We start from the raw sequence: 16503 nt of genomic DNA on the forward strand, positions 1-16503 counted from the left end.
CTGGTGAACGTAACAGGAAGATGTCGCCAACGGTGAAGATTCGCCATTTAGCAGCACGTCCTCCTGATGATGAATGGGCCACTCTATCCGCTGACAAACGAGTTCTACCATCCGCTTACACAATTCATGCCAACACAAACATTACGGTATAAATGAATTCCAAAACAATTCAGTTGCAATATCAAAATCAACCGACATCGTTGTGTACAGCGTCGAAGCAACGCCTTTGTTTACATCACCTGATTGGCCGAACGATCGTTCATTCCACTTACCCACGCACGACGAGTCATGGATGCCGAGAACATCATCCATCAGGAGGAAACAGCCGGGCTATTTCTCCAAAATAGGCAATGCATTTTTCAATCCAGCGACTTCCGTCAACGTCACCATCACACGTAAACACGTTAATTAACTTCATTTTAATTTCATTCATATTTTTGATTGCGTAACAGACGTTGTGTCTAGGACGGCAGTGACAAGGACGGCCAGTTTCTTCTTAATGGGCTGTACTCGTCAAAAAGTAACGTAGTCCGTTTCCCTACGTGATGTCCACCATCAACGGACGAACGCAAATTGTTCCATTTTCCAGTTCGATGGCACAATAAAAAGAAGAAGAAAGATCCGATCGTGGCCACCGTAACGAGGACATCCATCTCCCCAGTTTTAACGCCGTCACCGTTTCCTTTCGCTGTTTGCGCCCGCTCTAGACGATGATCGTCAAAATTGGGTATACAAATTTAAATTTTATTTATATCGTTTCGCGGCGAACGTTTTTTTTTTTAAATAAAAGAGTATTAATTTAGCCTGAGCCTATCATTGCGCGTTCTCTATAAGAATCATAGCGGAATGTTTATAGAAAATCGGAACAGGCTGTATTTAAATTGAATGTTTTTAGGGGATCAGCTACGTTTGCGTATATGCTGATATGTGGGGGGGGGGTGGATCGTCTATTTCGATTGCGCAACAACTACTGTTGGGAGCGGTCAACAGACGAAGAAAAAGACGGGCAAATAATTCTGGCGTTTTTCACTTAACAGAAAGAAACAACATTCGGCATAATATGCGCTAACTGTATACTTAGCGTTTGGGTCAGAATGCGCATATTCAAATGCGACCACCTGGGGTAACGTCGTCTTCTTGTTTAAAAAAAAAAAGAAAACACGCTGGCAAATGTTTGAACGCGTGTCTTTTCTTTAGTTGCTCAGACGCCACGGTAGTTTACAATTGGTTCCAGTTAATAGCGCGTGATTGTCTTCGCATTTGCATATAAGCAAAACGCGCAAAAATGATTGTCATTTGCCACGACGGACAGCGCAACTTTCACAATTAATAACACTTTAGTCGCTCAGTGTAATAGCTGGGAGTGGCGTACGTTGTTGTGTAGTACTCTGGCGCTTTTGTGGTGTAGTATTTGGAGGATTCAGTTTGGTAGTAGGTTGGAGCTGAGTAATACTTCTGTGCCCCGGTGTAGTAGTTAGGACTGGCATAGGTTGTTGTGTAGTATACTGGAGCTTCAGTGTAATAATTTTGTGCAGCACACGTTGTTTTGTAGTACTCGGGAGCCTTCGTAGTGTAGTATTCTGTGGCCTCAGTTTTTTAATACGTGGGGGCCTTAGCGTAGTAAGCTGGAGCTGCGTAAGTGGTAGTGTAATAAGACGGGGCAGCATAAGTTGTGGTGTAGTTAGTAGGTTCCACGCAGTAACTTTGGGCAGCGTAAGACTTCGGGTTTCAGTGTAGTAGGTCGTCTCATCGTAATAATATGGGGAAGCTGTGGCGTAGTATGTTGGAGCTACGTAGTACTTGGGCGCCTCTGTAGTGGTAGTAAGACACAGTTGTTGCGTAACTTGGAGCTGAGTAACATTTTGAGGTCTCAGTGTAGTAAGCCGGGGAAGCATAAGCTGTCGCGTCAGAGGCCAGGTCAGGCATTTGTGGTATAGTGGGTGGGAGTTACGGTGTAGTAACTTGGAGTGGCATATGTTGTTGCGTAATACACTGGCGCTTCTGTGTAATAGCTCGGTGCGGAGTAGTATTTCGAGGCCTCCGTACAGTAAGTTGGAGAAGCATATGTGGTGGTGTAGTATTCAAGTTCCTTGGTGCTGTAATGTTTGGGCGCATCGCTGTAGTAAGTAGGGGCCACATATGTTGTGGTGTAGTACTCGGCCGCCTTTGTAACGTAGTACGGCGCAGCAGTGGTTGTCTGGCATGAATAACTACCGTATCCATAAGATGAAGCCATTGGCACACCTAAGGTCGATCCAGTCATCAGGAAGACGACAGCTGGTAGCAGCATACTGCCATAGTAACCTGACGAAAAACAAAAACATTAATTTTCATAATTCCATTATGACATTGAAGTTCTTAAAACAAAAATAAAGAAGCACTTCGCCTCGTTCAAACATCAATTTTATCAACAATTGCATCATCACATTAACTAAAATCATTAAACAAGTTGAAGTGTGTACATTACTCATGATTGCAGGTCGGAACTGTAACACACTAACTCTGGTATTGGTATTTGAAAGACTGCTAGTAGTACACAGTGTCAGAGCTGCTCACTCGGCTAACCTCTACCGTCGATTTGACCTCGTTTTATACGGTTTCCTATCATCCTGATTCTTCTTTTGAGCCCAAACAATCCATCTGTTCATCCTGACATAACAACCACTATTCCTACCCTACCTGTCACCGCACCTATCGTATGTATTTTCAAATATCGAACAAAAATATAATTATCTTCCCCATCCCAATGAACTATTGTTATTCCATTGAATGAAGCACCAAGCAAAAACTAATGTGGATCCAGATGTCGTACTGGCAATTATGAAATTATTTCATACCTGATCACGATTTTTTCTCCAGATCTTAGAACCAACTGAAAAGAAGGCACCTGTTGTTTAAAAATTTTCAAACGTTTCAACAGTAGAGTCAATATTTCTATTTTATTTCTTACAAAATGAACTTTGTTACGTCCAGCATTGTTGCAAAGGTGTGTATATGTATTTACTAGTACTATTTACTGCTACTTTCAGCTGATGTCACGATGGGGATCATATGGTACAGCAATATGATCCGGGCCAAGATCGTGACAGTTCTGGAGGATACTAGCATGTCAGTCAAGTGCTTTGCGCAACCATTTTTACTATTTTCCTAATAACTAAAATCAAAACTGGCAAACCGAAACTTCTATCTCTGCCGAATATTTGAGCATTACCTTAACATAGGCATTTTCAGATTGAAACTAGGAAATAGCCATTAGCGTTGTAAATGCAAACTGAAAAAAAAATCACATTTCATTCTGCTATATTGAACTACCAACGGAAAGATAAATGGATTTTAACCACATCAACTACACAATGCCGTAGGGCTAACATAACGAATCAATGCGACTCAACTGAATATATAAATTGCGAGCATATCTATAAATACCAATTGTATACTGTGTTCAGCAATTACAATGTTGTACAAACACATACTAAAAACGCCTTCATCCGCTTTATGTAATAAAGACTAAAAACAAATAGATTCGGCAACGACATTATAGCTGTATTCAACATTTTATTTATAAATCACATTCGTTTAGACTAGTTAATGCATAAATACACGGCAGGGAAATATTCATCTTGGAACGAGGACTGCAAATAAAACAAAATCTAATTCTCCTATCATCGAACATGATGGACGACGTTGGAGCTGAATAGTACTCCTGTGCCTCGGTGTAGTAGCTAGGACTGGCATAGGTTGTTGTGTAGTATGCTGGAGCTTCAGTGTAATAAATTGGTGCGGCATACGTTATGGTCTAGTTCTCGGACGCCTTTGTAGTGTAGTATTGAGGGGCCCCAGTCTTGTAATACATGGGGGCCTCAGTGTAGTAAGCTGGAGCTGCGTAAGTGGTTGTACAATACTCAGTTTTCTTCGTGTAATACTCTGGAGCAGCAGTAGTCTAGTATTCAGCGGTCTTTGTGCTGTAGTAGTGTGGAGCTTCGGTGTAGTAAACCGGAGCAGCATAAGTAGTAGAATAGTTCTTGGTGGGCTCGGTATAGTAATTTGGCGAAGCATACGTTGTTCTGTACTCGGTAGCCTTTGTAGCGTAGTACTGCGAAGCCTCAGTGTAATAAGAAGGAGCGGCGTAGGTGGTAGTGTAGTACTTCGGGGCTTCTGCATAGTAGCTTGGTGCAGCATACAATAATAATCTAGGATAATAGTAATACACACATAATCTAGGATTTGAGGAAAAATGGAAAAGCGAGAAGGCCTTCTCACTTTTGCAATTTTGGCAAAATTTTAGATTTCGCTTTAAATACGTGGTTTCGATGCAGAATTGAACGGGCATCACGAATATGAGGGTTGTTTTCTCGTGGAACTCATAGTGTTTTAATAAAACGTAAAAAACGAGGAAGTTGGGTTTAAAAAAAATAAGCCCGACTTTATCTTTAAATTACGATTATTTCAAAAACGGCTTACTTGAAAATAAAACAAATGGTTTTTTCTGAATCCGCGTTAAAATAGGGTTATACTGTGGGATTTTCATCGCATTCCGAGAGATTTCGATTTTTTCCGATTTTGACAAAAGTGAGAAGGCCTTCTCTCTTAGCAATTTTGACAAAATGTTAGATTTCGCTTTAAATACATGGTTTCGATGCAGAATTGAACGGGGATCACGATTGTGAGGATTGTGTTCTCGTGGGACTCAAAGTTTTTTAATAAAACGTAAAAAACGGTAAAGTTGGGTTAAAAAATAAGCCCGCGCTTATATTGTCGGGCTTAAAATTTTTTCCTATTAAAAAATAATAGCATTGAATCTAGATAACTATAGATGATTCTGATTAAAAATTACTCAAGGAACATGAAAATGGAATTTGTCTTTACGTAGAGTTTATACTTTTGGAGTAATCTAAAATATGAAATAAATGTGTGTGCGAAACGAAACCATTACTAGCGCGCCAGTACGCTACAGCGCTAGCGTGAAACATCAAACTTCTTTGATTATTCAACGTTTGCATATGTATTTTATATATATACTTGCATGCATATGCATATGTATTATACCTGAACATGTAGACTCAATCTTTAACGCATAACCCAAAAGGTAACTAACGTTCAAAAAATCCTTTGTGGAATATTCATGGTGACAACTGAATGGATTGTAATTACGAACAACCATTATCAACTAGACTTGATAAGTCCTGGGAATGTGGCATAAGGTCATTATTTTCCAAAGCGGAAATTTAGAAACCGTGATTGTTAAAGTATTATGGCCCAACAGACGCGATGAGCTGCATGCAGGGCTACTTATACGTTTGGATATGAATGCAAAAAATAAATAATGACAAACCTACATTAGCTTTAACTTACTTTCCCTTCACAACTAGAATAGCACCAAGCCAATGCATGAATGCACTAGTGCCAAAATCGGCCGCAAGGTGATATGGAGTATTCTTGCATGTCATTAACGGTGCGTGATGCCACGCCCTAATTCGTGAGTGCTACATAATAATTGAAAATTTTAAACATTTACTCAAGTGTTTTGTTTATAATTACCTTGGATGTTGTTTATCACTATTTTCTGAATACAGTTCATTTATTACATTGTGCAATAGTTTCACTGAATTTAAATGAGAATTAGTTTAAGACGGAAAATGCCCGCTAGCGTTATCAACATGGTTTGGGGTCGTCATTCACGGTATATAATAGTTGCGTGAACATCTTTAACGTAGCGGCACTTGAACAATGACTGGGTATGGTACCCTCCCAATGTTGGGAACTAGTACCAAGAGTCTGTAAGCAATTACAACTCGAAACGTCAAGCGTTGGTATGATGATGATGGCACCCACAATGATTGGTCCACCAATCATTGGCCCCCCATTCCAATGCAGAACTGAATAGAGATGTAAGAGCTATCAGCTGATGCGAGATGGGGATCATATAGTACAGCAATATGATCTCCATCGGGGCAGGTCTGGAGGATACTAGTATGTCAGTCAAGTGCTTAGCGCAACCTTTTTGGCTATTTTTTCAATAATTAAAATAAAAACTGTCAAACCGAAACTCCTATCTCTGCCGAATATTTAAGCATTTCCTTAACATATAAAAATCTAAGGGCGAAATGAGGAAATAGCCATTAGCTGTTGTTGTAGTTTGCTTCATTTAGGCACACAATTACACAGGGACATTACACAAAACACCGACATACAAAATATCAAATGACATAATACATACACATAATACTATATACAACAATACAATCGCGAAGGGAAGCCAGCTTTCCAGCAAAGCTCCTTCTTAAGGACTTACACGAGGGCGGCCAGCCAACGGCAGAGCCCCCTCTTTACGTCCTGTCGGACGTCGGGCCAAATCCCGAGTCCCAGACTGAATAAAACAGAGGCCAGAGGTCGACTAGGTTCGACATGACCTCTAGGGGTGGAAGGGTGACAAACATGGTTATGACGTCAAACACAAGATGGCAGCACAAATCAAAATACAACAGACGAAAGAGGGCAATAGTTGTAACAGTCGGCCTTTCCTGACTCGAAGTTTGCCAATGATACAAAAATATAACATTTTGAAAACTTCGAAATCATACACGAAAAATTCGGGAAAAGTGTCCTCTTCAAGGTTCCCAAGGTGATCGCTAACAGGTTCTGTTGTTGAACGTTGCAACTCGATCACCTTCTGGACTTCTTTCGTCCGATGTCAGCAACTACTACTTCCAGACAGCATTCTCAAAGGGGTAGACCAAGATGGCGGCGCCAAGGCAAGTCGAAATTGTCTCCACGCACGCGGCACGCGGGTCCGATGTAGGCGACTTTGTAAAAGTCGTTCGATGGCCTGTTGAGATCCCTCTTCTGACACCAAATGTTACAGTTTCTTCATTTATACCAACAAACTGACACATTTATACATACAAAACACATTATTCAAGACACGTACACGACACTATAACACAGACATTCAACAAAGCCATTCAACACAATTCATACACACACATACAACAAGGCATTCAACACAACTATACACACAATACTTACAACACATATACTAATTTACACTCACGTCGCGAAGGGAAGCCAGCAATCCAGCAAAGCTCCTTCTTAAGGACTAACGCGAGGGCGGCCAGCCAACGGCAGAGCCCCCTCTTAACGTCCTGTCGGATCTCGGGCCAAATCCCGAGTCCCAGAGTAAGTGAAAGAGAGGCCTGAGGTCGACTCCCGTTCGACCTGACCTCTATGGAAAAGGAAGTGAAGTAACAAAGTTGGGGACAGATGGCAGCACTTGGAACACATGACAGACAAAAGAGGGCAATAATTGCAACACTCGGCCTTTCCTGACTCGAAGTTACTCGTGCCAGGGCAGTCAGAGCGAAATAATACCAAACAAAACAAAAAAGACGTCGAGGAACTTCGAAAAACACATACACAGAAAAGAAACAAACTAACAAAAAAAAAAAAAAAAAAAAAAAAAATTCGCATCAACAGACATGGGGAAGCCACACGAAAACTGGGAATGTGGACAATCTTGCGGTTAAATACTAATGTTAATACTAATGCTAATGCTTATTTTTAACCATTGATGTGACCTAGTAATTAACCTCCCTTCCCCCTTTTTATCAAATACTACCCCACCCTCGGCTACCCGGCTCTACTACAAAACAAAACAAAAGAAAACAAAAACAAAGTTATGACCGACTACACGTGGCTCAGAGGAAAAAAAAACAAAAATAAAAAAAAACAAAAACAAAAACAAAACAAAAAAAAATAATGAATGATAGTACGACAGCGAAAGAAGGTGTGTTACGGTCAAGGGTCGTAGTCTTTCAACCATCCAGGGCGTTTTGTCCTTCTCCCTACTCTTGTTGTGGTTATGGGCGTAGCTGGCTGGGGCTCCTCTTCCGATTCGGACGTGGAAGGGTTGCTCGAGGAAGACGATGATGACGATTCATCGGCTTCTACGCTGACTGACTCATCCCACTCAGCATCAGTCCTACCGTGAAAGCGGCGCAATTGGCAGCAATGCGCGTTGAAGCTTCTGTAAGTTAGCCTCTTCCTGTTTGCTGGCAGGTCTTCGACGAGATAGGTTGTCTCTGACACTTTGCGGACAACTTGGAAGGGACCAACGAACTTGGGGAGGAATTTCTTCGTTGCATTCTTCTTCCTGGGTTTCCGACGTACGAGGACGAGGTCGCCGCGGCGAAGTTCAGGTTCTGGCCTTCGAGTACGGTCCACTCGTTCTTTCACCTTGCGCTGCTTCTTTAAAATGCGCAGCCTTACCGACGTTCTCAAATCTGAGACACGCGAGCTAAAAACATCGTGTGACTCTTGTTGCTCCACTGGCCACGGAAAAAGGTTTTCAATGGCTAATACAGGGGCGCGACCATTGACCAACTCGAACGGAGTGGTTTCGGTCGTGGCTTGGCGTGCGGTGTTGATGGCATAAGTTGCCGCAGATAGGTGTGAATCCCAGCCGGTATGGTCCTCGTTGACAAAGGCGCAAAAAGCTAGCGTCAGGGTGCGATTTACTCGCTCAACCAACCCATTTGTTTCCGGGTGTTCCGCTGTCGCAAGGATGTGCTTCACGTTCCACCGGGCAACCCATTCAGCAAACATCTGCGACGTGAAGGCCGTCCCTTGGTCACTGATGATGCGACGCGGTGTTCCATGTCGAAAAACGACGTTAGTTTCAAGGAACGAAGTGACAAATTGCGTCGACGTATCGGGAACGGCGGCGACTTCGACCCACTTGGATAAATAGTCGATCGCGACTATAATGTGACGATGTCCTGAAGCAGTAGGCTTAAACGGACCTAAGTGGTCGATTCCAATCAGCTCGAATGGCGCAGAGGGTGGTTCGATGGGTTGTAGTTTGCCAACCACCTGACCGATCGCATGTTTATGTGTCTGACAGAAAGAACAAGACATAACGAATATTTTAACACTACTTGCCAGCCGTGGCCACCAAAACCTACTCTTAATTTTTGCTAAGGTTCTTTCAATACCCTGGTGCCCAGATGAGGGGAGATCATGACACGCTTCTAAAATCTTTCTATGGAGAATGGAGGGAACAACAAGGAGGAATTTCTTGCCAGAGCGTCTATTTTCCTTAAATAAAACTTAACCGCGAATAACGAATTCTTGCGAAATTTTACAGGGAGTAGGGGTGTCTAAGGCTACAAAAATTTTTCTCAGCTGGCCGTCTTGCTGCTGCAAGAGGGCGAGCTCTCGTGAGGCAAAACCCATTTCGGGCTCTCTAACGGTCGCACAGATTGTCTCGGAATCCTGGGCTGTTGTCAGGACTTCAACCGGATTTCTAGACAGTGTGTCTGCGACGATATTGTCGGTCCCTTTCAGGTGTTCAATCGTGAAATTGAACTCCTGCAGTTCGAGAACCCATCTCACAAACTTCCCCTTCAAATCTTTCTTCCCCATCATCCACTTTACGGCGGAGCTATCCGTCTTGACAAAAAAGTGTCTACCATAGCCATAGGTGCGCAACTTTTTCAGCGCCCACATCACCGCCAAGCACTCCAACTCATTGGCGTGATAGCGCGTTTCAGTATCCGACAGCCCCCTGCTGATGAAAGTCACAGGTCGGTGTCCTTCACCAGCATCTTGTGTCAATACTGCTCCAAGTCCAGTCTGGCTTGCGTCGGTCTGAATGGTGACTTCCAGAGCATCATCGAAATGGGCCAGAACAGGAGCAGTCGTGAGATGCTCAATGATACTGTTCTTTGCGCCTTCATGACGCTCCGTCCACCTCCACTCAGAATTCTTTTTGAGGAGTGCGTGCAAAGGGTGAGCCAATGCCGCAAAATCTGAGACAAAACGCCGATAGTACGACGCGAGTCCCAGAAATCCTCGTAGCGACTTCAAATTCATCACAAGCATACACGTTAAGGCGCGCACCTTCTATCCTTCCGGGCGGATTCCTTCCGCATCGATAATATGTCCTAAATGGGACACCTTGGCGGCTCCGAAAACGCATTTTCCGATGTTGAGGGTCAAATTTGCTCTCTCTAGGGCGGTTAATACCAGCTCTAGGCGTGCCAAGTGCTCCTCGAACGTTCGCCCAAACACTAATATGTCGTCTAGATAAACTAGACACATGTGCCACTTCAACCCGGCCAAAACACGATCCATCAAGCGCTGGAATGTCGCAGGAGCGTTGCACAACCCAAATGGCAAGCGCGTGAACTGGTAGAGACCATCGGGAGTGACAAACGCGGTCTTCTCCCGGTCCTCTAAGGCTACGGGCACCTGCCAATACCCACTCGCGAGGTCCAAACATGAGAAAAATTGAGCGCCGGCGAGTCTGTCCAAGACATCGTCAATCCGAGGCATTGGATAGACGTCGCGCTTAGTCACTGCGTTAAGGCGCCGAAAATCGATACAGAACCGATAATCCCCCGACTTTGCCTTGCGGACTAGGACAACGGGGGAACTCCAAGGGCTAAAAGATCCCTCCACCACCCCGTCTTCTAACATTTCTTCTACTTTGTCGGCAATAACCTGACGCTTAAACGCCGACACTCTATATGGCGCCGATTTAATGGGACGCTCATCTCCCGTGTCAATGTGGTGGACAACCTCTGTGGTGTGACCAATATGCCTTTTAGACGGCGGGAAGCAGGCTCGCTTACGCTCGAGCATTATCAGTAACGCTTTCCGTTGGGAAGGATCTAATCCTTCCCCGACTTTCACTTGCGAATTGAGTTCGACCTCTTGCTCTTCCGGGTGCACGGTGGGACACACCTCCGAGAACCTGTCTGTAATTGTGCACAGTACAGCGTCTTCATCCATCTCAACGGCACAAAAGAAATGCCGTCTTTTCAGGCGTAATTCCACGGGGGAAAAATTAACAAGGGGAATTTCCGTTAGCCCATTATGGACAGAGACAACGCTCGCGGGTATCACCCATTCCTTCCCCGGCTTCGCACAGCAGTTAAATTTGACATATGCTGTCCCCGATATATGTCCGACGACAACCTCCCCCTTACGAAAACGAGCGAGTTGGGTGGAACTAGCTGGAGTCCATCCGCTTTTACAGGCATCCAGCCCCGTCGTTTTGATGGCGATTCTTCCGCGAAAGACTCTATGAGCCCATCGCTAACGTCAAGATATTCCTCATTCCTTCGTTCTTCCTCCAAAAAATTTTCCTCCCTCCCCATCTCCTCGTTAATTATATACACTTCTTCCGACCATCGCACCTTCTTTTTCTCCTTCGTCAAAACTTCCTCTCTCTTACTTCCTTCGCCCTCTTCGACTTCCCTGCACCCCTGACTTAAATCTCCCTCAATTAATGCTATATCCTCCCTTTTTACATCCTTTTCTTCTACGTTACTTTTCTCCCTTACTAAATCTAAATCCCTATTTTCCTGTGCCACTACCCCCTTATTTTCCTTCACAACTAACCCTTCCCTGACTAATTCAATTCTCTTTCCCCTTACTACAATGTTAGTTTTACTATTTACAATCCAGTCGACACCCAAGATTAGTGCGAAGGGAGCGGTCCTTAGAACGGTTACGGACGGTAGGGTTACACAGCTGTCCTTCCATTTGATGGATAAGGGTAAGGACACCTCTACTCGCACAACCTTGTTGTCGACTCCCCTTAACTTAGTTTTTGTGACTTTACGCAGCGGATCTAAAAACTTACGGACGACGCTTAGCCGCACGGCACTGACGCTAGCACCCGAGTCGACAAGTGCTACTACTTCTCCTACACTTTTTATCCACACCTTGATAAGAGGCAAGGCTGGGCGACTTTCAGTCACAAAAAATCCCTTCAAGGGCGCCATTGCCCTCGACGCACTACCCCGTCGTTTTTTGTCGGACAATCTCTGGCGATATGACCATGCCGATTGCAGGCATAACACAACCTCGGTGGTGGGCCTCTTGGGACAAATCCTCCACCTTCCCCTCGCTGAACGTTAGGGTTCGAATTAACCGTAAGCCGTGATAACGATGTAGAAATTTGGCTCACCAACCTGTCTCCCAAGTTTTGAAAGAGGGCGGTCAAATCTGGCGTCGATGGAGCAACATTCGTCGGAGGCGCTGTTAGAACAGGTTCCGTTGTTAACATTGGGGTGGGTACACTTGGTATTGCGGGAGTTAAACCAAGTTGCTCAAGGTCGCGAAGTCGTGCTAGGAAAGCCGTGAAATCTACTGGTACCGGTGACGTTAGAGCTGCGACGTAGATGGGGTTTGCGAGACCTCGTAACAACAATTTGATGACATCCGCCTCAGGTAGTGCAACGGGACAACGAAGGCAAAGCCGACGCTTGTCCAACGCGTACTCAAGACACGACTCCCCCGACTTTTGCGTTCGCGCTTCCACAAGCGAGCTCCACTCTAAAAACGATAGTGTACGCGCGAAATTGACAACCAACGCGGCCGACCAAAGCGCCCAGGTATCATAAAGATGGCCCGTCTGTACGTGCCATTGGGAGGCGGTCCCTTCAAGACGGGTTACAGCCACCAGGAGACGGTTCTCCTCGGTCCAGCCTTCAAGACCGGCTACCCTCTCGACATGGTCGATGAAGCCCTGCACTTCCTCACCTACAGCACCCGAAAAGCGCGGTATCGAACCTACAGCAATTGTTGACGGGTGAGCATTTCGTGCAGCTGGTATCGCGGCAGCAAGGGCTTGGATAGCCTCGTTGTTTTGCTGTTGTTGTGCGTGGATGATGCCGACGAGCTGGGCAACTTGATCTTGCCTCGCCGCACCATCAGCCGCTGCGACTTCCGCGAACCGATTAAGAGCCACAATCAGCTCTGCATTGTCTGCCATGTTTATCGGTGTTGGCTCTGCTCCCGTAATAACAAATTCGGATTTCTGACACCTCGTTTTCGTTGTAGGCGGACGCGGTACTGGGCGGACGATACGAGCCCTTGCGGACGGATTACGAGCAGATTCTCTCGGGGTCCGAAGATAGTATTCGGGTTCGAAACCGTAAAAGGGGTCTGTAATGTCGGTATCCAAATCCGACATGCAGAAACACCGTAAGCGAGAAAAAAAACGAAAAAGAGAAGGGACTAAATGCCACAAAAATCAAAGTAAAAAAAAAACGACTCCAAAGTCCAAGAGAAAAAAACAAAAACAAAACAAGTGCCAACAAAGAGCACTTATTCAACGGGTCTCACTTCAAGACCAAAAGATGGTCAGACCAGCAACAAATAAAAGATGTTGAGCTCAAAAAAAAAAAAAAAAATTGCGAGCAAGGCTCAACAAAACAAAACAAAAAAGAAAATTTCAAAAAAATATCCTCTGTACATGAGAGGAACACACAAAAAAAACGATGCCGTCAAAAGCGAGCAACAGGCCGTAAGCAAAAAAAAAAGAGAAAGGCCCTACGTCACGGCTTCGCACCGAAGTTCTTTTCTTGCCCTTAAAAAAAAAGGAGGGCAACCAAGAAGAACTTCTCAAAACGTGATGCGTACTGCCGATATGGTCGCTCAAAAAAAAAAAGGGACAAGAGAGAAAACAAAAACAAAAATGTCTCTCGACCAAAACGTGTGGGCCGTCCCAAAAAGAGGGAAAAAAAGAAGACGGAACGCACCACACAAAGCGGCAAGAGGTATGCCGAAAAGAAAAGAAAAATACACTTCCAACTACACACAGTAAAAAAAAAACATGCACTGGAATTGTTTATTTTAATAGCCCTTGGCTATAGGTAACAGGGGTAGAAATACTTACCTGTACCGTTCCTCCACTCTTCAACAAAGACGTCGCGGCGGGATGGGATCCACTCCCCTTCGGCGCCGGTAAAGACAATCCACGATGGCGGCGACCAGGTACGTGAAAATTTCCTTCTCACGTGGGCGGTATGCGGGTCCGATGTAGGCGACTTTGTAAAAGTCGTTCGATGGCCTGTTGAGATCCCTCTTCTGACACCAAATGTTACAGTTTCTTGATTTATACCAACAAACTGACACATTTATACATACAAAACACATTATTCAAGACACGTACACGACACTATAACACAGACATTCAACAAAGCCATTCAACACAATTCATACACACACATACAACAAGGCATTCAACACAATTATACACACAATACTTACAACACATATACTAATTTACACTCACGTCGCGAAGGGAAGCCAGCAATCCAGCAAAGCTCCTTCTTAAGGACTAACGCGAGGGCGGCCAGCCAACGGCAGAGCCCCCTCTTAACGTCCTGTCGGATCTCGGGCCAAATCCCGAGTCCCAGAGTAAGTGAAAGAGAGGCCTGAGGTCGACTCCCGTTCGACCTGACCTCTATGGAAAAGGAAGTGAAGTAACAAAGTTGGGGACAGATGGCAGCACTTGGAACACATGACAGACAAAAGAGGGCAATAATTGCAACACTGTGTAAATGCAAACTGGAAAAAATATTTACATTTCATTTTGCTATTCAATTAAATAGCGAAAGATAAATACATTTTAAACACAACAACTTGTGGAAGTTAGTCCACAACTCAACAATGCTTGTGGACTAACGCAATGAATAAATGCGACTTTGTGCTAAGCGACTGTATAAATAAATTCATTGCAATTTTACGAAGAACCATGATATATTTCCCACAAAGGTCATAATGCACAAGTCTGTTCAGAAATTACGATGTTGTACGAACACTAATTAAAATCGCCTTCATCCGCTTTATGTAATAAAAACTAAAAACACGTAGATTGAGTAACGACATAATAGCTGTATTCAATATTTCAGGTATAAACCAAATGCGTATGGGGCGACTAGTTATTGCATAAACACAATGCAGGGAAATACTCATTTTGGAACGAGGGCAGCCAATAATAAAACAAGATCTAATTATTTTTAACTATTGAGCTTGACGGACAACGTATTTTTACGATTAATAATACCTGGGACGCTCAGTGTAATAGCTTGGTGCAGCATACGGTGTGGTGTAGTACTCGGGGGCCGTTGTAGTATAGTATTGGGGAGCCTCAGTGAAGTAAGATGGAGCTGCGTAAGTTGTGGTGTAGTATTCTGCTTTCTTGATGTAGTACTCCGAGGCTTTCGTCATGTAGTATTCAACAGCCTTGGTGGTGTAGTATTGCGGAGCCTCGGTGTAATAAGCCGGGGCAGCGTAGGTAGTGGCGTAGTACTTGGGGGTTTCGGAATAGTAGCTCGGAGCAGCATACGTTGTGGTGTAGTATTCCGGCGCCTTGGTGGTGTAGTATTGCGGAGCCTCAGTCTGGTAATACTTGGGAGCTGCAGTGTAGTAAGCCGGGGCAGTGTACGTTGTGGTGTAGTATTCAGCCTTCTGTGTGTAATACTCCGGGGCTTTAGTCGTGTAGTATTCAGGAGCCTTTGTGGTGTAGTATTCAGGAGCTTCGGTGTAATAAACTGGAGCAGCATACGTGGTGGTGTATTGTGGCGCCTCAGTCGGGTAGTAGCTTGGGGCTGAGTAATACTTGGTAGCTTCGGTGTAGTAAGCTGGAGCGGCGTACGTTGTGGTGTAGTACATGGGAGGCTCGGTATAGTAGCTTGGCGCAGCATATGTTGTGTACTCGGGAGCCTTTGTAGTGTAGTACTGAGGAGCCTCACTGTAATAGGCTGGAGCGGCGTAAGTCGTGGTATAGTATTCAGCAGCCTTCGTGGTGTAGTATTGAGGAGCCTCTGTGTGGTAAGACGGGGCAGCATAAGTTGTGGTGTAGTAGCTAGGTTCCACGTAGTACGAAGGAGCAGTCGTTGGGTAGTAACTTAGAGCAGCGTAAGACTTCGGGGCTTCAGCGTAGTATGCAGGCTCAGCATAGTAAGACGGGGCAGCTACGGGGTAGTATGTTGGAGCCACGTAGTACTTGGGCGCCTCTGTCGTGGTGTAGTACGACACAGTTGTTGTGTAGCTCGGAGCTGAGTAATATTTTGAGGCCTCAGTGTAGTAAGACGGAGAAGCGTAGGTTGTGGTGTAATACTCAGGGGCCTTTGTGGTATAGTAGGCGGGAGCTTCGGTGTAGTAGCTTTGAGTGGCGTACGTTGTTGTCTAATAATACACTGGCGCCTCTGTGTAATAGCTCGGTGCAGGGTAGTACTCGGGCTAATCTAGAAACAGGTGTCCAACTTGCCTGGACTGCCGGTTCAAATGCCACCCGATTCGGTATTGGTTGCAAGTACCAGTTAGATAACGACAGTGCAGTCCGCGCCAAGATCAATAACGCTTCCCAGCTTGGCCTTGGCTATCAGCAAAAACTCCGCCAGGGTACGTTGTAACTGAAAGTTAAATCATATTGAGGCTTATTCTTTTTCGTATTCAGGTGTTACCATTACCCTATCGTCAATGGTTGATCTGAAAAACTTCAACCAAGGAGGTCACAAAATTGGTATGGCGCTGGAATTGGAAGCCTAATTCAAGAAACGTGTTTTAGCTTCTCTTGCGCATTGTGCTAGTTTCTCATGTAACTTTAATCATTGGCAATTATGGCAGAACCTTAGGAAATAAAGATCCGTTCCAGTAGTATTCAGTAGGTGATTAATTTGTCTGTCGGCAATGCGAGCTCTTTAC

The 16503-nt window shown here is 44.6% G+C and overlaps 3 protein-coding genes across 3 annotated transcripts in view; 1 reads left to right on the forward strand and 2 right to left on the reverse strand.

Annotated features, from left to right (window-relative positions):
• LOC130702682 (adhesive plaque matrix protein-like) overlaps nucleotides 1–1926 on the reverse strand; it is a 35282-nt gene extending 33356 nt beyond the window's left edge. The window contains 3 exon segments of the mRNA XM_059497473.1: nucleotides 1369–1455; nucleotides 1507–1587; nucleotides 1801–1926. Coding sequence (XP_059353456.1) covers nucleotides 1369–1455; nucleotides 1507–1587; nucleotides 1801–1926 — 294 coding nt within the window.
• Nucleotides 1927–14835: 12909 nt separating this feature from the next.
• On the reverse strand, nucleotides 14836–16012 carry LOC130702686 (uncharacterized). Its single transcript, XM_059497472.1, has one exon. The coding sequence runs from the start codon at nucleotides 15466–15468 to the stop codon at nucleotides 14851–14853; it is 618 nt and encodes a 205-aa protein (XP_059353455.1). The 5' UTR covers nucleotides 15469–16012; the 3' UTR covers nucleotides 14836–14850.
• LOC132088558 (voltage-dependent anion-selective channel-like) lies at nucleotides 15467–16458 on the forward strand. Its single transcript, XM_059497474.1, has 3 exons — nucleotides 15467–15478; nucleotides 16026–16200; nucleotides 16256–16458. Exons 1-3 carry the CDS (start codon nucleotides 15467–15469, stop codon nucleotides 16345–16347), a joined length of 279 nt encoding a protein of 92 aa, XP_059353457.1. The 3' UTR covers nucleotides 16348–16458.
• The last annotated feature ends 45 nt before the right edge of the window (nucleotides 16459–16503 follow it).

Source organism: Daphnia carinata, unplaced genomic scaffold (genome assembly GCF_022539665.2).
Source record: "Daphnia carinata strain CSIRO-1 unplaced genomic scaffold, CSIRO_AGI_Dcar_HiC_V3 NW_026453148.1, whole genome shotgun sequence".
Classification (NCBI taxonomy): domain Eukaryota; kingdom Metazoa; phylum Arthropoda; class Branchiopoda; order Diplostraca; family Daphniidae; genus Daphnia; species Daphnia carinata.

Coding starts and splice junctions, on each gene's coding strand:
- LOC130702686 (XM_059497472.1), bottom strand. CDS start 15,468: ATGTACTACACCACAACGTACGCCGCTCCAGCTTACTACACCGAAGCT.
- LOC132088558 (XM_059497474.1), top strand. Junction 16,201..16,255: donor TCAGCAAAAACTCCGCCAGG/GTACGTTGTAAC, acceptor TTTCGTATTCAG/GTGTTACCATTACCCTATCG.